This window comes from Eptesicus fuscus, chromosome 9 (genome assembly GCF_027574615.1).
Source record: "Eptesicus fuscus isolate TK198812 chromosome 9, DD_ASM_mEF_20220401, whole genome shotgun sequence".
Lineage (NCBI taxonomy): Eukaryota > Metazoa > Chordata > Mammalia > Chiroptera > Vespertilionidae > Eptesicus > Eptesicus fuscus.
Window position 1 is genome coordinate 20,021,878 of NC_072481.1, and position 22,248 is coordinate 20,044,125.

The 22,248-nt window shown below is 42.5% G+C and overlaps 1 protein-coding gene across 4 annotated transcripts in view; it reads left to right on the forward strand.

Moving 5' to 3' along the window:
- The first annotated feature begins 3,141 nt into the window (after positions 1-3,141).
- The window catches only part of KPNA6 (karyopherin subunit alpha 6), a 38,847-nt gene continuing 19,740 nt past the window's right edge, over positions 3,142-22,248 (forward strand). Inside the window, exons 1-2 of one of the 4 annotated variants that reach the window (XM_054720393.1) lie at positions 3,142-3,257; positions 14,579-14,591. In XM_054720393.1, the coding sequence (XP_054576368.1) occupies positions 3,154-3,257; positions 14,579-14,591 (117 nt within the window). In that variant the 5' untranslated portion in view covers positions 3,142-3,153. Of the gene's footprint in view, positions 3,273-3,703; positions 4,110-13,953; positions 14,022-14,578; positions 14,592-22,248 lie in introns of those variants that run through there. The other 3 variants (XM_008157018.3, XM_028133279.2, XM_008157015.3) reach the window with 3 other exon arrangements.

Sequence of the window (22,248 nt, forward strand, 5' to 3'; positions counted from 1 at the left end):
GAGCCAATACTGACGTATCTAAGAGCAGGCCTGCACCTTCCAGGAGCCAGTGCACCCAGTGAACAGCTTCAGGTCACATTGGAAAACCACCCAACCACCACCACAGTGACACACTCAAGAGGCAGACTCAGGGCTACAGAGCCCTGCTGAAGTGTGTGCTGCTCTGTGGGGCAGGCCCCTGCACACCTGATCCTTCACGGTGGTTGGTGGTGGCAGCCGGTCCTTGCAGCGGATTAGCCTGGGGGTAAATCCCTCCCATTGATGTGCCAACAGCAATCAAGATTCAACTATAACAGGAGGGTATACATAGCCCACGGGTGGGGAGGGGTGCAACTAGAGTGCCCAGCTTGGGTGATCAAGGAGGCTGGCCCATTGGATCCTACAGGACATCTACTACAATAGGCTACTCTACCAAGCCTGGGCGACATAGCAGCTCTAATACATAGAAACAAACACATGGAGGCTGCCAAAATGAGGAGACAAACACGTCCCAAATGAAAGAACAGAACAAAGAACCAAACAAAACGGAGACAAGCAATCGACTAGATGCAGAGTTCAAACCACTGGTTATAAAGATGCTCAAGGAACTTAATGAGAACCTCAACAGCATAAAAAAGAAAGAGCCCTGGCCCGGCCACCATGGCTCAGTGGTTGAGCATCAACCTATGAACCAGGAGGTCACGGTTTGATCCTGGTCAGGACATGTGCCCGGGGTTGTGGGTTCGATCTCCAGTGTGGAGCATGCAGGAGATGGCTGATCCATGTCTCTCTCACATAGATGTTTGTCCCTTCCTCTTTCTCTAAAATCAATAAAAACTTTTTTTTTTTTAAAGAATTAGAGCTCTAGCTGGTTTGGCTCAATGGATAGAGTGTTGGCCTGTGGACTGAAGGGTCCCGGGTTCGATTCCGGTCAAGGGCACATGCCTGAGTTGTGAGCTCGATCCCCAGTAGGGGGAGTGCAAGAGGCAGCCAATCAATGGTTCTCTCTCATCATTGATGTTTCTATCTCTCCCTCTGCCTTTCTCTCTAAAACCAATAAAAAAATAACAATATTAAGAAAAAAAGAAACAGTCAGAAATGAAGGATACACTAACTGAAATAAATTATAATTTTCAGTTGAGTCCATGAAGCCGAGAAGCAAATCATTGACTTGGAATGTAAGGAAGTAAAAAACACCCATTCAGAAAAGCAAAAAGAAAAAAGAATCCAAAAAAATGAGGATAGTATAAGGAGCCTCTGGGACAACTTCAAGCATACCAACTTTGCCATCATAGGGGTGCAGGAAGAAGAAGGGAGAGAGCAAGAAATTGCAAACCTATTTAAAAAAATAACAGCCCTAGCTGGTTTGGCTCAGTGGATAGAGTGTCGGCCTGTGAACTGAAGGGTCCCAGGTTTGATTTCGGTCAAGGGTCAAGGGCACTACTTCGGTTGCAGTCTCCTTCCCGGCTAGGCCCTGGTTGGGGCATGTACATGAGGCAACCAATTGATGTGTTTCTCTCACATCCATATTTCTCTCTGTCTTTCCCTCTCTCTTCCACTCTGTCTAAAAATCAATGGAAAAATATCTCCGGGAAAGGATTAAAAAAGAAAAGAAAAATAATAACAGAAAACTTCTTTAAACAAGATGAACCCAGTGAGGCCCACACTAAGATACATCATAATTAAAATGCAAAATGTTAGAGGCAGAGAGAATCTTAAAAGCAGCAAGAGAAAAGCAGTTAATTACCTATAAGGGAGCTCTTATAAGACTGTCAGCTCATTTCTCAAAAGAAACTGCAGGCCAGAAGGGATAGGCAAGAAATATTCAAAGTGATGACAAGCAAGGACCTACAACAACTAAGATTACTCTACCTTCAAAGCTATCATTTAGAATTGAAGCACAGATAAAGAGCTTCCCAGACAAGAAATAGCTGCCCTGGTTGATATGGCTTGGTTGGGTGTCACCCAATGCACCAAAAATTTGCTTGTTCGATTCTCAGCCTGTGTGTCAGATTGAATTTGGGGGCATTACGTAAGGAGGGACAGTAGGAAGTTATGAAGTTGTTAAGCATAGGTATGACATGATAAGGTATCTGCTTTTTTGTTGTTGTTAATCCTCACCTCTATTGATTTTTTTTTTTTTTTTCTGAGAGAGAATGGAAGGTGCCTCCCACACGCCCTTGTCTGGAATCGAACCTGGTACCCTTCAGTCCACAGCCCTATCCACTGAGCCAAACCAGCTAGGGCAAGGTATCTGCTTTTAAGATGATTAGGTGCGAGTGGGAAAACCTGGGACCAGGGAACCAGTGAGGAGGCAGGCAAAATAGAGCAGAAGCTACTGAAGAGGTCTGTCCTTGAGCAGTGGCAGTAGAAAGAGAAAGATAGTACTCCCTTTCCTGACCCTGAGTTTTAAAGTTAGCTTTTTGAGTTGTTTCCCTTAGCTGGCAATTTGTTGTGACAGGACCTGGAAGCCCAGATCCCACATTCTGCTTCCAAAAGACAGCTTCCTCTTGGGACCAGTGACTTGAAGTCATAGCTTCCCTGTGTGTTGAGGTGAGGAACAGGACTGGCCTGTCATGCAAAAAGAGCGGCCTAATGTGTACCAGCCATAAAATTTCATGATTCAAAAGGCATGACAACACTCAAGGCTCCCATTTTCTCATCTCTAAAAAGGGAAATCACTTTCCATGCTTTGTGTGACTCACAGACCTGTTCGTTTGTTTATTCATTCAACAATTATGTATAGAGCACATACCATGTGCCAGATACTGTACTAGGTGTTGGGAGATAGTGATGAAAAATACAGAACTGACCTCTGCCCTCAGAGAGCTTGCTGCGAAAATCAATGAAATACAGTAGCTCTGCCAACTATAAAGCACTGCACTGGTCTCATTTTTCTACTTTTTAACTCACAATAAGATTGCAATCCTGTTTCCTCTTGACTTCTTTATTTTCTTATCTCTATATCCTTGAGCAAGTCATTTCGCCTCTTCAAGTGAGCCTTTATCATATCCAGTGCAGGGTCTACGATTGGCTTTAATATCAATCTCTCTCCACCCACCCTTTTCATAGTCCATCCCCATTCCCCGCCTTTAGTAGCTGCAGTCTCTTTAAATGCGCTCTTGTGTGTAAGCTCCCCTGGAGGGCTGAGAGCGCATTTCTTCCCGGGGTTGAATGTTAGGTTGTTTGTCCGTTCGGGGCTGCCGTCCTGCAGGTCCGCCATATTGTCTGCTGAAGCTGCCGCCGAAGCCGCCGCCGCCGCCGCCAAGTAGGAGCGAGCGGAGCCGCGATGGGTGAGTAAGGAAACCAGGCACTGGGACCTCCAGCCGAGGCGGTCTCGGGGCTTGGGGTCTGGCGACAGTCTGCCTGCAATCTGCAGAGGATGTCGGAGGCCCCTCCAAATAGGTTTTGGGGAGAAGCCAGGCCGGGAGTGCTGCTCAGGCCGTGTAGGGACCGGGCGAGGGCCCCCTGCGGGGAGCCGTCTTCGGGGGCTGGTTCCGGGAGCGTTGCCACGCCTGGAGCCCCCACGTGGTGTGCCTGGGCCGGAGCCCAAGCATTGCTGGGGGCTAGAAAGGGGCCGACCCTCCGGCCTGCGCTGTGGAGACTGGGACTTGGGGCCGGGCTCCCCGCCGCAGGCCCGGGCGGTGCCGAGGGAGCCTCCTCCCGGCGTGTGCTTCCCCGACGCGCATCTTGATGTAGTCAGTGGCTCCCCCGAACTGAGGGAAGCCCTACCTGCGTCGCGGGTGGAGTCCTCCGGTGTGGGGGCGCCAGGCGAGCCAGCTCCAGGCCTGTAACCAAGGGTAGCCATGCCAAAGACAGCTTGGGCGGCCGAAGGCCTGCAGAACTTCCCCAGCCCGGGCGGAAATGGGGTGGTTCGGTTGGGCCGAGTGACAGCCTTCGTCGTGGTAGAAAACCAAAGGCCAACAACACCTTGTGGCCATACGTAGGTCGGGGACTTAGGAGCAAAAGCGACCTGTTGCGCTTTCTTAAGGGACTCCGGCTGGCAAGGCTTGTGCTCAGGGAAACGACGGTGGCAAAGCTTTTGGGCTCAGGGACAGAAACATCTGGTATTTCCTCTCCAGAAAAAAGAAAAAGAAAAAAAAGATTTGCTGAGCACTTTCTATGTGCAGGTATTGTTCTGAGTGTTTAGGTGTCACGTTTTACTTAATATGCACAACCTAATGAGGTGGGTACTACTGGTATCCCTATTTTACAGATAAGGAAACTGAGGCTTCGAGAGGTAAGGTAACTTACCCAAGGTCACAGGGTGCCTAAAACAGGGTGATTACTCCAGAACCCTCGTTATGAGCCTGGCCCCCTAGTGGTTGGGCTGGAAAAGGGTGAAAGAAAGCTTTTAACGAGACAAAGTTGTAAGGGTGGGTGGGTGTGTTTTTTGCTAGTGGGACCACTTTGAAATTTTTAGTCTGAACGAAACTGAAAAACTGCAAATTGAATTGCTAACCCCAAATATGTGTGTGTGTGTGTGTGTGTGTGTGTGCGCGCGCTAAATGAGACTCTAGGATTGAGTTTTGTAAGATCCCTGATCCTGAGAAAACATAAATGATTACCTTGAGCTGCAAGGCAATGACTGTAGAGTCAAATCTGGTGTTACAATCCTGCCTGTTGCTTCCTAGCTCTCATCCAGGGAAGTCACTTAGGTGTCGAATGCAGTAATACATACGGAAAGCATCTAGCGTATCCTCAATAAATGTTGTTTTTCTTTGAGTCTTCATTTCCTCATCTCTAGAAAGAGTGAGGGGGCAGTGTTATCAAGGTGTTTGAGAACAAATGATATAACACAGTGTTGGAAGCCTAGTAAGAGCTTCATAAATATCAGAATGGATTATTTTCCACTGTCAATAATCTTAGTTCCTTTTTCTTAAGTGCTCTGGTTTCCAGAATCCTCCATTAAGGCTGATATGCCTTTCTTTGTAACTGCTGCTTTATGTATTGAAAAATTTTAGGGGCTTTAATGTTACGGATTTTGTATTGGCCTTCAAGTTCAGGAATACTGATGCCTCAAAGTGAAGGAGCTAATGTTTAGTTTAAGTTCAGTGAAATAAATTTGGTGGTGATTTACTCCCATTTTTACAGATTGAGAAACTACCTCAAAGAAGATAACACAGTAAGTAGTAAAGCCAGAAGTGAGATTCTTACCTATTTTGCTGCACATAAACCTCTTGAAAGACTTAAGGTGTGAAGTAAAATAGTCCTTTTCCAGTAGACTTTGAAAGTTCTTCAGTGGAGCAACAAAACCTGACCAAGGTCCTGAAAGGGATTTTTCTTTTTTAATATATTTTTATTGCTTTCAGAGAGAGAGATAGATACATCAGTGATGAGAGTCATTGATTGGCTGCCTCCTGCACAGCCCCCCACCAGGGACCTAGCCCGCAACCCAGGCATGTGCCCTTGACTGGAATTGAACCTGGGACCCTTCAGTCCACAGGCCGATGCTCTATCCACTGAGCCAAACCAGCTAGGGCCTGAAAGGGATTTTTAATCTAGAGTCAGGCTGCCTCCTCTTGTCTCCCCAACTCTATTTCAGGTACCTCTCCCTGTCCCACCTTGCCTTTCCGACCTTCCAGCTGTTGTGGGGTTTTTTTTTGTTTGTTTTGGCTGGTCCTTATACCATGGGAGTGAAACTAGTATAAGGATACATTTAATCCTAACATCAAATCTGAGTTAGTTTGGGTTTTCCTCATTTATAAATGAGTAAACTGAGGCTTTGAGATTAGGTGATGGTCCAAGGCAGGTGGTCTGCACCACACCTACATGAATCTAGAACCTGTTGTATTTCACCACCTCTCTGGTGTACTCTCCTTGAGCTCTGGCCTACATCCGATGCTATTTCTCCTGTGCCAAACTTCACTAGCCTTCTCAGACCTTTGTAGTGATTTCATTGCCATTAGGAGCCCTGTTCCTTATTCTAACCCTCCCTGGCAGAGACCATAACCTCTCAAAACTAAGTGTTGGCAGACACTGGTGGTTTTATCACCATTCCTGCCACCTTGCTAACCAGGAATCTGGCAGCCCCTCCCCAGCCCCAGGGATAGGTCTTGATTAATATAAACTCTAAACCAATCATTGTAATTCTAGCTCCCTACTCAGTGATTGATTTAGGCCTGGGCTTGTGATACAGTTCTGGCTAATTAGATGTGAAGGGAAGTCTGGGTGACTTCTGGAAAAGCCTTCCTTATTTAAAAAGAGATTTGCCGTGTTTTATTTATTATTTTTGCCAGCTTATATTTTAATCCAGATATCACCAATCAACTTCAAAAAAAAAGACAGCTGAAAAAGCTATAATAATAGCCAAAAATTATATAGAACTTCCTATGTGCTAGGCACTAAGTACCATATTTTTTTTAGGTCTAAATGCCTAACATCTAAGTGTCTTAAGTACTGGAATATTGACTCACTTAATTCTCAGATTCTCATGTTCTAGTTGAGGAAATTGAAGCACAGAGAGATTCAGTAACTTGTGAAAGTTCAGAGATAGCAAATAGAGGAACTACTTACTCAGGTGGTTTGGCTCCAACCAAAATATGGGCTATCTGAAGGACAATGTTCTGCCTCTGGAACGGAAAGCCCTTTCTAACTCTGAAATTGCCATTGGCAATGCTAGGATCATGAGGCAGAATTTATAAGAATAGGCTGTTGTTAGGGTGAGGGTAGAGAAGATAAAAAGAATCTGATCTCATGTTTTTGAGTCACTGAATTAGCCAACTTTGGAACTGTCCTATCTTTGCCCTTAAATAGTATACTGAAGACCACTTTTAGTTTGCTTTTGGGTGCAAGTAACAAAGCCTTTCTAACTGATAATAACCCTTCTAGGTCAGGAAGTCATTTAGCCCATCTCTTCTTTTCGTTACCTCCAGCCTTACCTACCCACCCTACCGTTCATAACAGCTTCTTGCAGAGAAGGCACCAAACCATCAATCACTATCTATCTCACAAGCACCAAACTCACTCCTTCTTGGATTTCTTTTCCTGCATTTTATTTTTCTTAAATATATTTTTATTGATTTCAGAGAGGGAGCGAGAGATAGAAACATCAATGATGAGAGAGAATCATTGATTGGCTGCCTCCTGTACGCCCTCCTGGGGATCAAGCCTGAAACCTGGGCATGTGCCCTTGACTGGAATTGACCCTGCACCCTTCAGTCCGCAGGCCAATGCTCTATCCACTGAGCCAAACCGGCTAGGGCCTGCATTTTTGTTATTGGTGGCTGTTGACCCACACACTAGGGCATAAGATAGAAACTATATCTATCTTTGGTTTCTTACTTGTTTCTTGCCTTTCTGTATTGGCAGTTGTTGGATACTGTGTTATCCTGTTACTAAGGTCTTCTCTAAATTGCTTTGTGTGAGCTTTTCTCACAGCCTAGTACAGTGATGGGCAACCTTTTGAGCTTGGTGTGTCAAACTTCGTCAAAACACTGAGCATAACTCGGGTAGTGTATCACTTTGAGGAAAAAACATTATTTTGCAAATGTTTCATCCTCAGGAGCAGCAAATGTTTCATCCTCGGCATGCGGCCACCTCAGCGGCTGCGTGTCATCAGAAATGGCTATGTGTGTCATAGGTTCGCCATCACTGACCTAGTACCATGAAGAGTATTAACTCTGTGGGGTTCAACCTTTTTAAAAAAATAAATATATATTCTTATTGATTTCAGAGATGAAGGGAGAGGGTGAGAAAGAAACATCAATGATGAGAAAGAATCATTGATGGGCTGCCTCCTGCACGCCCCCTACTGGGGGACTGAGCCCGAAACCCGGGCATGTTCCTGGTCAAGGAATGGAACCATGACCTCCTAATTCATAGGTCTACACTCAACCACTAGGCCACACTGGCCGGGTCAGCAAATATTTATTGAATGCCTACTATGTGCCAGAGATTGTTCTAAGGCCTTGGAAATACAGTGGTGAACAAAACAGACAAAAATCTATCTTCCTATTGAAATCCCTAGAGTTTAAATTACAGTGGGTAATTGCATGAAATCAACCAAATGGAGACTGGCAGGCCAACTAGAGAGTCCCATGCAATCTACTCCCTGAAGTTGACCTCCTGGTTCATAGGTTGATGCTCAACCACTGAGCCATGCTGCCTGGGCTATAAAATATTTCTTAAATATTTTATGTATTTTACTGAATTTTATGTATTTAAAAATACATATTAAAAGGATGAAGACAAGTTTTTAAACATCTTGCTGATCCTTAGCATTTTGTATGCAGTAGGCATTATTATTATCATTATTTTGTTGTTGATCCTCAGCCACGGAGATATATATATATATATAGATTATATATATATAGATATTATAGAGAGAGAGAGTAAGGGAAGGGGAGAGACATAGAGAAGCATCGATGTGTGAGAGACACATTGATTGGTTGCCTCCCCCATGATCCCCTAGGGCGCTGGAGACCTAGCCTGCAACCGAGTTATGTGCCCTTGATCAGAATCGAACCTGCAACACCTCAGGCCTCTAACCACTACACAACTGGCTAGGGCTTGGTAGTTTTGTTTTCTTTAGTTTTTTAAAAATATATTCTTTATTTTGGAGAGAGAGAGATAGAAACATCAGTCATGAGAATCATTGATTGATTGGCTGCCTCTTGCACACCCCTACTTGGGAACCAGCCCTGCAACCTGGACATGTGCTCTGACCAGGAATCAAACCAGTGATCCCTTGGTGCATGGGATGACACTCAATCCACTGAGCCACACTGAGCAGTAGATATTTTTAAACATAATATACCATTTGGAGTGAGATGAACAAGAGATTGTTAAGTCCTTTTTATTTTTATTTTTTCAATTACAAGTGAAAGTTTTAGAAAGTCACAGAATTAGAAAAGGTGAGCCTGTTGGGCTGTCAGGGCTCTGGGAATGAGTTACAAAGGCAGAAGAAGGGCCCTTTGAGCTTAGGAAAAAGCGAGGCAGAGAGAACGCACCTATGGTAAGGAGAGGAGGAAAGGCGCCGGCATGCTCAAGAGAGAAAAAGAGTGTGCCCTGCCATAAGTCCATATTTTATTTTATTGATTTTTTTTTTACAGAGAGGAAGAGAGAGGGGTAGAGAGTTAGAAACATCGATGAAAGAGAAACATCGATCAGCTGCCTTTTGCACACCCCTTACTGGGGATGTGCCCGCAACCAAGGTACATGCCCTTGACCAGAATCAAACCCGGGACCCTTGAGTCCGCAGGCCGACGCTCTATCCACTGAGCCAAACCGGTTTCGGCTAAGTCCATATTTTAAATTATCTTTTAGATAATTTAAAGTTTTTGGCTGACTTAGTTCTGATTAGCTGGTCATTATATATTTTGTTTTGTTTTATTGTGAAAGCAGGTGTAATTTTGGTACTAGGAGCTCATATTTCTAGAGACATCAGCTCTGCTGTTCTTTTGTTCCTTTTGTGCTTATATTATTTGTTTTTTAATATATCTTAATTGATTTCGGAGAGGGAGAGAGAGAAAAACATCAATGATGAGAGAGAATCATTGATCAGCTGCTTCCTACACACCCCCTACTGGGAATCAAGCCCGCAACCCAGGCATGTGCCCTTAACTGGAATCGAACCCGGGATCCTTCAGTCTGCAGGGCACTCTTATCTGCTGAGCCAAACCAGCTAGTGCTGTGCTTATATTAACACTAGAGGCCCCGTGCATGGATTCGTGCGCTGGTGGGGTCCCTCGGCCTGGCCTGCAGGGATCGGGCCAAAACCAGCTCTCCGACTTCCCCCAAGGAGTCCTGGATTGTGAGAGGGCACAGGCCAGGCCGAGGGACCCCACTGCACAATCGGGGCTGGAGAGGGACCATAGGAGGGCTCTAGAGCATGTCCGGCCTGTCTCGCCCAGTCCCGATCCGCGAGACCCCAGCAGCAAGCTAACCTACCAGTCGGAGCATCTGTCCCCTGGTGCTCAGTGCATGTCATAGTGACTGGTTGAACTGTCTGACACTTAGCATATTAAGCTTTATTATATAGGATTGTTTTCCATTTAGTTTTTTGATAGGACTCTAAACCATTTATTCATTTTGTGGATCTTAATTTAGTTAAAACTAGATAACTTATAAATCCTCTTATAATTAGTCACACAGACTACAATATGACGTAGTATGTTAAATATGAATGAGCTAGTGTCCTTACCTGCTTGGTATAACTCTCAAACTTTCTTAAGGAAAATGTGGCTATCAGATCAAAATTGCAAGTATTAATAGGCCATATATACATAGTTAATACTGGCAGTTATATATATATATATATATACATATATATACTAGAGGCCCGGTGCATGAAATTCAGCCTGTGCCCTCATGCAGTCTGGGAGCCCTCGGTGGATGTCTTACTGACAGCTTAGGCCGACATGGGGTATGGGCCTAAGCTGTCAGTCGGACATCCTTAGCACTGCTGTGGAGGACATCCTTAGAGCTGCCACAGAGGCAGGAGAGACTCCTGCCACCAACGCTGTGCTTGCCAGAGCCTGGCTTCTGGCTGAGCGTCACTCCCCCTGTGGGAGTGCACTGACCGTAAGGGGGCAGCTCCTGCATTGAGCATTTGCCCCCTGGTGGTCAGAGCGCGTCATAGGGACTGGTCATTCCGCCGTTTGGTCTATTTGCATATTAGCCTTTTATTATATAGGATACACACACATACCTATATTAAAGGTAAACCTTAGCATTATGCACTTGTTTCAATAGTGGCTTTTACAAAATATTTCAATGGCATGGAAGCAAATTGGAGTGGGATAAGAAATGAGAGAGGAGAGGCAAACTGTTTCAAGAAGTATGGTGTAAAGAAAAAAGGAACAGGTTAAAGAGGCTCTTATAAAATCTAGGCAAGACATCATGAAGACCTGAATTAGGTCAATGATAGTAGGAACAGAGAAAAAGTGAGTCCAGAAATAATTGGGAAATAAAGATGGCCATCCTCAGTGATTGGATGGTGGATAAAGGAAAACGAGTTGTCCAGGGTGACTCTCCAAGTTTCTGGCTGAAAAGCTAAGAAGATATTGGACAAATGCCTAATCCCTTATATCAGTGTGTTTCTCAACCTTTTCTTTCATTATCACTCACCTAAGGAGCCTTTTTGGACAGTTTTCCCCCGTATGCATCCCTCCCATTAAATGTTAATGCATATACTCTATGCCTTTTTACATATAATAAGTGCATCTTTGCTTTATATATAAAGAGAGAAAGCATAAAGCTTGTTTTTTATTCAGTGCAGGGTTAAGAATGACTAAACAAAATTTTTATTTTAAAAGTTAAATTGAAAAGCTATTTGCACTTAACTAAGTTTGATAGCTGTATTTACTACGTAACTTGTAATATTATTTATATACATTGTAATGTATCAAATTGCATATGCAAGTTAGCATTTATAAATATATAAATAATGTAATCAAAATTTAAAATTATCCAGAACTGTTTATTCTTCAGAAAAAGCAAAACCATAGAAAAAAAATAAGTTTCTTATTTTTAGTGAATTTTGAAACTTTTACTTTTTTAAAAATATATTTTATTGACTTTTTACAGAGAGGAAGGGAGAGGGATAGAGAGCCAGAAACATCGATGAGAGAGAAACATCGACCAGCTGCCTCCTGCACACCTCCCACTGGAGATGTGCCCGCAACCGAGGTACATGCCCCTGACTGGAATCGAACCTGGGACCCTTCAGTCCGCAGGCCGACGCTCTATCCACTGAGCCAAACCGGTTTCAGCGAAACTTTTACTTGATGTGAGAAAATAACTTAGACTTAACTAGCTGCTAGATGTTCATTCAGATCTTATTGACATTTCTCTTTTCAGCACTTGACATAATTAATCATGACAAGTTTTAATTTGTAGAATTAAGCAATAAAATGTAAGCTTTTAATTTAATTACCAAAGCTGGTGTCACACACTGAGGATCAAATATAAATAGCATTCACAAGGCATAACAGGCATGCACAGGCCACCTCTTGTCTTATGACTTCAAGATCCAGCAGTCAGGAGTAAGTCCCCCTGTCAAATTTTGTTTGGCTGGCACAATGTAAAAATTGATTATAAGTACAATCCCTGCTTTATTATTGTAACTCCCCTATTAAAAATAATTAATCTTGCCCTAACTGGTTTGGCTCAGTGGATAGGGCGTCGGCCTGCGGACTCAAGGGTCCCAGGTTCGATTCCAGTCAAGGGCATGTACATTGGTTGGGGGCACATACCCGGTGGGGAGTGTGCAGGAGGCAGCTGATCGATGTTTTTAACTCTCTATTCCTCTCCCTTCCTCTCTGTAAAAAATCAATAAAATATATTTTTTAAAAATCATTAACCTCTAGACGTTACCTTTTAAGTCATTTGAGTTTGTGATTAACTGAAATTCTGGAATGTGAGCAGATTTGTTTGTTTATTGGTGATTGAGCAGTCCCCAACCCAGAATTCTGATGGATTTGCTTGTTATCAGTCTCTTCCTTTTCAGGAAATGACAAGAACCTGGAGTTTGGGACCAAATAGGTCAGGGTTGACTTTTTAGCATCATGGTTTATTATTTAATCTCTGAGTCTCAATTCTCTCATCTGTAAAATGTATTCTCAGGATTATTGTGAAGATTAAGGATTATATCTACAAAGAGGCATATCAAATCTTAGTAGCTCACTGAGGCTATGGACTCTATACCTCAGTACACTCTTAACTCCTTTCTCTTTCATTACTGCCATGTGGCCATAGTGTTTTAACCTAGGGATCTTATGTTGATGCATATTTGCTAGAGAATTCCTAGTGAAAAGTCAGAGAGGCCAGCTTAAAAACAAAAAAACACACAAATCCAGCCTGAGAAGAATCAGGTTTCTTACTTTCTTTAAGGAAGAGGCCTTAAAATGGGAGATACCAATGCATCTCTTTTATCTCTCTTCCCAGTGCCATTAAGTAACTTTCAGTGGATCGTGATAAATTGCAAAACTTCGTAACTGTAGCATATGTCCAATAGTCTGCCTGATTTAAAACCTTAGCTCATTCTCTTTGCCTAGGCAGCTACAATAACATTTTATTAGAAAGACTCCCTCTTCAAACAGGAGGGGAGGGCTCACGCAATTTAGCACCAGGACAAAGGAAGTAATTTGAAAAGACTTGACAGCTTCATAGTGTTCTAGGGCCCATTTCCTTAGAAGATTGTTGTGTCATTACCTAGAAAATAAGGTTAGTTCCCTTATCTCCTAAATATAACTCTTTCAGGTTCTTCTAGGCCAGTGGTCGGCAAACTCATTAGTCAACAGAGCCAAATATCAACACTCCAGAAGGCTGGACTCTTGTTTATGGGACAAGAAGGCAAGGGGGCTTTTTTCATCATGCACCCCCTTACTTGCTGGGCCTGGATCAAGAAATCCACAATACAAATATACTTTTTCTAGCACCTGACTGCCTTGGGTTTTCTTAGTCAAGGAACTCTCACAAAGTAAATAGATCCCTGAAGTTATACCTCCCATTTCTAGGAAATTAATGTCTAATACTGACATGGCTTTTCTAAGCTTTTAGAAACAACGGACTAGCAATAATAATACAAAATAAGTATAGACTCTGCTATGGCCTGAATTATACTTCCTCCTTCAGATGTTGAAATCCTAACCTTCAGTACCTCAAAATGTGACTGTATTTGGAGATAGGGTCTTAATACTGGGGTAAGGCCCTAATCCAATATGAAGATTAAGATATAGATGCACATAGTGTCAAAAAAAAAAAAAAAAAAGATACAGATGCAGCCCTAGCCAGTTTGGCCCACAGACTGAAGGGTCCCGGGTTTGATTTGCCTGCTGGTCCCATAAACAAGAGTCCAGCCTTCTTTGGTTGCTGATTCCAGATGTGCTTCTGCAGATGTTCTTCCTTCCAATCCAGTCTTCCCTGCTTGGCTTCTCCAGTGAAGTCATAAGCAAATATTTGTGATAGTTTCTTGTCACCATGGTGACTAAAGAAGTACAACCTGGGTCTCCTTCCAGCTTCACTGTCAGCTTTGCTGGAAGGAGAAAACAGCCCTCAGGAAGGGCCCAGGTTCAGAGTCATGAAAAACCATCTGTCAGGTAATGGGGGACAAGTCCACAGTGCCGGCTTTAGGAATCTGTCCTGTGCCTGTTAGTCTCGAGGCACAGGGGTAATTAGAGACCCCAGAGGGAAGCTCCTGCCCTGGTTTTTTGTTTAATGATAAATCCACTTGGGCTTTGTCAAGTGGGAATGGAGACTTGCACATTCTAAGACCCAGTTGATGCTGTTGGTTTGCCAGACTACTTTCTAGAATGACTCAGGGCACCGTCTCTGAAGTTTCATTTTCTCAGTATGTTTAACTCTAGAATTCAGCTCTCTTCTCATCTTTCATTTTCATTTCTTTTTCCCTCAGATTCTCTTAATAGACTATTTCCCCCCCTCTCATTTATTCCATTTCCAACCCCAAGGTGAATCTCCTGCTTGAACCAGCCCAAATCTTATCCTTGGGAGACTTATTTATTTACTAGAGGCCCGGTACGTGAAATTCGTGCACGGGGGCGGGGGGGCTTCTCGGCCCGGCCTGCGCCCTCTCTCAGTCCAAGAGCCCTCAGGGGAGTCCTACTGCTGGCTTAGGCCAGGAGTTGGACATCCTTAGCGCTGCCATGGAGGTGGGAGAGGCTCCCACCTCCACTGCTGCACTTGCCAGCCGTGGGCCTGGCTTCTGGCTGAACAGCACTCCCCCTGTGGGAGCACACTGACCACCAGGGGGCAGCTCCTGCATTGAGTGCCTGCCCCCTGGTGGTCAGTGCGCGTCATAGCAACGGTCATTCCGCTGTTTGGTTGATTTGCATATTAGCCTTTTATTATATAGAACTAGGGGCCCGGTGCACAAAGATTCGTGCACGGGGGTGGGTCCCTCAGCCCGACCTGCACCCTCTCCAATCTGGGAGCCCTCAGGGGAGCCCTCTCCAATCCGGGAGTTTCTGTCTGTCTTTGCAATCATGAGCACATTGTCTGAGACCACAACCCAGTTTGGTTTGATGCTCACAGAATAATAGAGGTCTTTTTTTTTTTTCTTTGCTCCATTGGTGGAGATTTCCTAGAAGTTTCTGGATCTCTTCCCTTTAATTTTTCCTCAACACTGTGACTTTACTTATGTCTCTCACCTTTGCTTTCCCTCCATCCCCACCCGCAACAGTAACTTGCTCCAGGCTCACTTTGCTCTAGTGTCTAGGACAGGGGTCGGCAAACTCATTAGTCAACAGAGTCAAATATCAACAGTACAATGATTGAAATTTCTTTTGAGAGCCAAATTTTTTAAAATAAACTTCTTCTAATGCCACTTCTTCAAAATAGACTTGCCCAGGCCATGGTATTTTTGGAAGAGCCACACTCAAGAGGCCAAAGAGCCGGATGTGGCTCATGAGCCGCAGTTTGCTGACCACGGGTCTAGGAGATCCCACAACGTGTCTGCCACCAGAACTACGATTCCCAGAATTCCTGGTGCTTCCCGCGCTCTTGGTTCCCGCTTCCTGTCCAGGGGCTGCACAAACGAAAAGGACTGCGAACTCCAGCAGCCCACAGGCTGGGCTGATAGGACCAGACTGCTCGGCACCTATGCGCGTAGGCCCCAAGTGGCCCGCCCCGCCCCTAGCCGCTCGGTGCCTGCGTACCTCTGCAATGCCCACAGGCCCGCCATCTTTGTTGGGTTAATTTGCATTCTTGCTCCTGATTGGCTGTGGGGTGCTGGAGGTCTGGTCAATTTACATATTTGTCTATTATTAGTGTAGATGTCTTTATTAAAATTTCCATTACAGTTAATATTATATTTCAGGTGTACAGCATAGTGGTTAGACAATTTATATCGGGAGATTTATTTTTTGATTTTGAGAGTACATTTATTAAAGCTGGGAGCAGTGAAACAAGGAAGGGCCTAGGATAGAAGAAGCAACAGGATAGAGCCTAGGCAGGGCTGCTGTCAGCTCACTGGAGACAGATTCAGGGGGTTAGCTCAGAATGAGCTGCCGCTGCCTGCTGCTCCCCTGTCAGGGGGACCCTTACAGTTTAGGGGAAAGAAAAAATCATCTGAAAAGGAGATTCGAGTGATGTGCCTCTAGGGGGGTGTACCAGAAGATTTCTTTCTTTTAAAAAAAAAATTTTTTTTTTTTTTTTTAAATTTCAGAGAGGAGGGAGAGGGAGAAAGAGAGAGAACCATCAATGATGGGAGAGAATAATTAATCAGCTGCCTCCTGCACTCCCCACACTGAGGATCGAGCCTGCAACCTGGGCATGTGCCCTGACCAGAAATCAAACCATGATCTCCGGGTTCATAGGCCAATGCTCAACCACTGAGCCACTCTGGCTGGGCCAGGAGATTTCTTTCTTTCTTTCTTTCTTTTTTAGAACCCCTCTCACACTCCCCAGGAGATTTCTTTTTAAACTCTAATCACAGTCACCCCAACCACTCCAGAAAAGGGGAAATATTAGAGTTAGTTTTTTTTTTTTTCTGTGTGCCTATAAAGCTTGTTTTTCATCCCTTTTGCAGTACTTTTAGTACCTGCTTCAGATTAGAAATTTGTAGAATGAGAAATGTTTATAACCTACTTAGTAAGGATTCCTCTACTCGTACTTCAGCACAATCAGCTTCACTTTTATCAATTTTTAAAATAATGAGATAGTTTTTAAAATATTGGGTAAGGTATGATAAAGTCACTCCAGCCACAGGAGGAGGCAAGAACAAGGCTTGGAAGGAAGATGTGTATTATACTCAGTGGTCTCAGAGAGGGTGTCACTTTATGCCACACATTTGTCACAGAGGAAAACACCAAATGGTGGAGAGGCAGAAGAGACAGGAGCCAGTGGAAGGTTAAGGAAACAGCCTGTATTAGGGTTTCCAAGGGAAAGTGAAGGCAGGGCAGAGTAAACAGTTTAGGGTTAAGCTAGTTTGAATCATTCTGAAGGGCTTTGGTCTATAGGTGTAGTCTCTAGTTGCCTATTACCTGGCCGTGGAATATTTCCTCCTGGGGTCTACCTACAAGCTAGATAGAGGAGATATGGCTTTTGATTGGTTAGTTTGCATATCAAAGGCATGCTCTTAGGCAAGTGATCTTTAGGAATTAGTAGGCCTGAGAGGGGCAGTCTCTCCCTGGGTCTGTAAATCTCCCAAATACCAGAATATCAGGAATATAGACAATAAGAACATATAGTTAATATAATTGGCCCTGTGATGAATGAATGCAAATGGATAAATACAGAATATAAGAAAACATAGAACAGGGATTCCATGTCAGATTTAATTGGAGGAGGTATGCTACAATTTAAAAAAATTTTTGTGTGTGGTAAAATATAACAAAATGTACCATTTTAACCATTTTGAAGTATACAATTACGTAGCATTAATTACATATACAATGTTGTACCACGATCCCCACTATTTCCAAACTTTTCATTACCCCAAACAGAAACTCAACCCATTAGGCAATAATTCCCCATATCCCCCTCCCCCAGTATCTGATAACCTCTAATCTATTTTCTGTCTTTATGAGTTTAACTACTTTAATTACCTCATATAAGTGGAATCATATATTTATCTTTTTGTGTCTGATTTATTTCAATTAGCATACTATATTTGTAGCATATGTCAGACCTTCATTCCTTTTTATGACTAAATAATATTCCATTTTATGTATATGTCACATTTTGTTTATTCATTTATCTGTTGGTGGATACCTGGGTTGTTTTCATCTTTTTGTTTGTTAAATGTTTTTTCATGGGTTGTTTTTATCTATTGGCTATTATGAATAACACTGCAATTGAACATTGACATATAGTATCTGATTGAGTCCCTGTTCCCAATTCTTTTTGATACATATATGCCAAACAGTAGAATTTCTAGGTCACATGATAAGTGTGTTTAATTATTTTTTGAGGAACTGCCATACCGTTTTCCCCAAAGGTTACACCATTTTACATTCCCGTAGCAGGGCACCAGTTTCCAGTTCCTTTTTTATGAATTTTTTTTTCAGGTTTTTTATTTCAAGAAAAACGATTTTAAATATAATGTTACATGCAATCAACCTTAATATTTCAAGAAAAATGATCTTAAATATAATGTTACATGCAATAAACAATATCTCAAGAAAAACAATTTTAAATATATGACAATGTTACATACAGTAAACACTAATTATTCAAGAAAATGATCTTATATATGATAATATTACATGCAATACACATTTCAAGAATAAAAGGATTTTAAGTATAATAATATTACCAAAACTGTACTAACATAGTATATCACAAAAGTTATAGGAAATATTAAAAATCTGCAAATAACAGGATTACTTCTGTTACGTTCTAGTATATATTTTCCCCCCTCTGGCTCTATTTTTGTTCATTGGTTTATGTTGTTCAGTATATTCCACAAATGTTGCTACTCCAGCGTTTTTTTTCTTTTTCATTTGCATGGGAAATTTTTTTCCCAGCCCTTCACTTTCATCCTGTGTGTGTCTTTTGTTTTGAGGTGGGTCTCTTGTAGAGTCCAGTGGTCGCCGACCTTTCAGACCTCATGGACCACCTGTAGACAGCATATAGTTGGGTCATGTTTTTGTATCCATTCAGCTACCCTACACCTTTTGATTGGAGCATTTAATCCATTTACATTTAGGGTTATTATTGAGAGGTACTTATTTATAGCCATTTTAATTCTGTATGGCTAGGTTTCTCTGTTTCTTCTCAGCAATCCCTTACAGCAAACCTTTTAGTATTTCTTGCAATGCTGGCTTGGTGGTGATGAACTCCGTTAGCCTTTTTTTTTTTTTTTTTTTTGGTCTGGGGAGCTCTTTATTTGACCATCTATTTTGAATGATAGCCTTGCTGGATATAGTAATCTTGGTCTTAGATCGTTGCTTTCCATTACCTTATGTACTTCATGCCATTCCCTTCTGGCCTGTAGAGTTTCTGTTGAGAAATCAGGTGTCAGCCTTATGGGAACTCCTTTGTAGGTAACAGTTTTTCTCTTGCTGCCTTTAACATTCTCTCTTTGTCTTTAATTTTTGGCATTTTAATTATGATGTGTCTGGGTGTGGGTCTGTTTGGATTCTTCTTGTTTGGGGTTCTCTGTGCCTCCTTGTGTGACTTTTTCCTTTACCAGGTTAGGGAAGTTTTCTGCCATTATTTCTTCAAACACCTTCTCTATTCCTTTCTCCCTTTCTCCCTCTTCTGGCACACCTACTATTCTAATATTGTTACATTTCACATTGTCCCACAGCTCCCTTAAGCTTTCCTCCTGTTTTTTAATTGTTTTTTCTTTTTGGTTCTCTAATTGAGTGATATTTTCAACTCTGTCTTCTAATTCACTGATTTGATCCTCAGCTTCCCCTAATCTGTTGTGTATTTCTTCCAATGTGTTCATTATTTGTGTTATGTCATTCTTTATCTCAGACTATCCTTTTTTCATAGTTACTATATCTTTTTTCGTACTGTTGAGCATTTTTAACATCATTACTCTGAACTCTATTTCAGATAAATTTCTTATCTCTGCTTCATTTATCTCTTCTGGAGAATTTGCTAGTTCTTTCTTTTGGGGGTTCTTTCTTTGTTTCCTCATTTTGGTTGTTTGGGTTTGTGACTATGTTTTGGGTAGATCCTCTACACCTCTCAATCTCTAGTGCAGTACAGTGTTGAAGGCTGTTTCTGACTAATTGGATCAGGCAAAATCTCAAAGCCTCCATAGACTGCCTCAGTCTACAGACTAATAGGATTCTAACTTGAATTGCCCCCAGGCAATCGTCCTCAGGCGTGTCGACAGTTTTTCAGCAGGGTGGGGCAGTTGCTTCTGCCTGGAGGGTAATTGTTATTTTTAATCTTTTAAGTGGCCTCAGGGCAAGGTGTTTTCCAATAGGGTGTGTCAACTGTCTTCCCCCTAGGCAAGGCAGATGTCTATGTGGGAAAGATGTCCTCCGCTGTGTGAGGGAATGACTCAGCCCAGGACACCTGGGGTGCCTGCCTTCTGCTCTCGCAGCTCTAGTCCACTTCACCCTCCCTCTGCCAGAGTACAAGGTGGTGGCTCCACAGGGAATTTTTGTGCATTGGCCCTTTAAGAGGGGGCCCGAACTTGCAGCTTCCTCTCCCTTGGCAGACAGCACCCCATTGCTTTTCACAGCTAGGTGTTATGTGGGTACCCTCCTCAGTTTGGTGCTCTCTGCTGGGAAGCCCAGCTCGAGGATTAGATCCCTGAGTTCTCAGTGGCACCCTCCCCTCCCCCCACCCCCCTACCCCCCGCCAGCTGAGATATCTCTCTGGGACTTCAGTTGCAGTCTGTGGGTGTCCAGCCTCCACCTTCGGTCCTTGGGTATCAGGATTCTCTCCTGTAAGTTTTCCATTGATTATTCAGGAAGCCTTTCCGTTATTTCAGTTGTAATTCCAGCTTGTTTCGGGAGCATGTCCATGCAGCATCCTCCTACTCTGTGCGATTTTTAATCTCCTTAGTTTCCAATTTCTTCACATTCTTGACACCTTGTTATTTTGTTTTCTTTTGTTTTTGTTACAGCCATTCTAGTAGGTATGAAGTGGTATCTCCCAGTGTTTTTTCTGATGTTTATTTCTACCTTTGTTTCATGTGGTCTTAGAAGATACTTAAGATTTCAATCTTACATTTATTGAGACTCTTTTTGTGGCCAAACATGGTCTGTCCTGGAGGATGTTCCATGTATGCTTTAGAAGGTATATTCTGTTGTTGTTGAGTGGAATATTATATATATCTTTTAGGTTTAGTAGCTGATTTATAATGTTGAGGTTCTCTATTTCCTGATTAATTTTCTATCTAGGTATTCTATTCATTATTGAAAATGGTATGTTGAAGTCTCCAAATATTAATGTAGAATCATTTTTCCATTCAAGCCTATCACTGTTGCATATATTTTGAGGTTCTAATTTGGTGCATTTATTTTATAATTGTTATATCTTCATGAATTGACCCTTTTGTCAATTACATTATGTATGTAATGTCCTTCTTTGTCTGTTGTAACAAAGATTTTTGTCTAATATTAGTATAGCCATACCAGCTGTCTTTTGGTTACCATTTGCATGAAATAATCTTCTTCCATTCATTTACTTTCAGCCCATTTGTGTCTTTGAATATACAGTAAATATTTGCAGGCATCATCAGTTGGCTCGTATTTGTTTTTTTTTTTGTTTTTTTTATAATATATTTTATTGATTTTTTACAGAGCGGGAGAGAGAGTTAGAAACATCGATGAGAGAGAAACATCAATCATCTGCCTCCTGCACACCCCCTACTGGGGATGTGCCCACAACCAAGGTGCATGCCCTTGACTGTAATCGAACCTGGGACCCTTCAGTCCACAGGCCGACGCTCTGTCCACTGAGCCAAACTGCTTAGGGCCGTGTTTGGTTTTTTATTCATTCTACCAATCTCTGCCTTTTGACTGGAGAATTTCATCCATTTACATATAATTACTGATAAGGAAGGACTTCCGCTATTTTTTGTTTTATGTATATCTGATGCCTTTTTTGTCTCTCTCCCTTCATTACTATCTTTTGTGTTTAGTTGATTTTTTTGTAGTGAATTGTTTTGATTCCTGTTTCATTTCCTTTTGTGTATTTTTTTAATTTTTTTGTGTATGGGTTACTGTTTCATTAATTTTGTTTTAGATATTGTGGTTGCCTTGGGGATAGTAGTCCCCTTTTATCTGCAATTTAACTTTTCATGGTTATAGCTACTTGTGGTCAACTATGGTCAGAAAATATTAAGAAAAATTCCAGAAATAAAATACTATAAGTTTTAAATTGTGCACCATTCTAAGCAGAATCATCCCTTTGTCCAGTGGATTCACGCTGTATATGCTACACACCCGTTAGTCACTTAGTAGCTATCTTAGTTATAAGATTGACTGTCATACTGTCACAGTGCTTGTGTTCAATAATATGTGAGCGCATAATATCGATTGGCTGCCTCCTGCACATCTCCCATGTGGGACTGAACCCACAACCAGGCATGTGCCCTGACCAGGAATCGAATGAGCAACACTTCCATGCACAGGACAACACCCAACCAACTGAGCCACACTGGCCAGGTCCTAACCTAGACACTCCCCCACCCCCGCCTTTTATTTTAGGCCCTGGTCAGGTAGGTCAGTTAATTTTTTGTTTGGTTTATTATTTTTTAAACTTTATTGTTGAAAGTATTATATATATCCTCCTTTTCCCCCCATTGACCCCCTCCACTCCCCCATCACAGGCCTTCACCACCCTATTGTCTGTGTCCATGGGTTATGCATATATGCATACAAGGTCTTTGGTTGA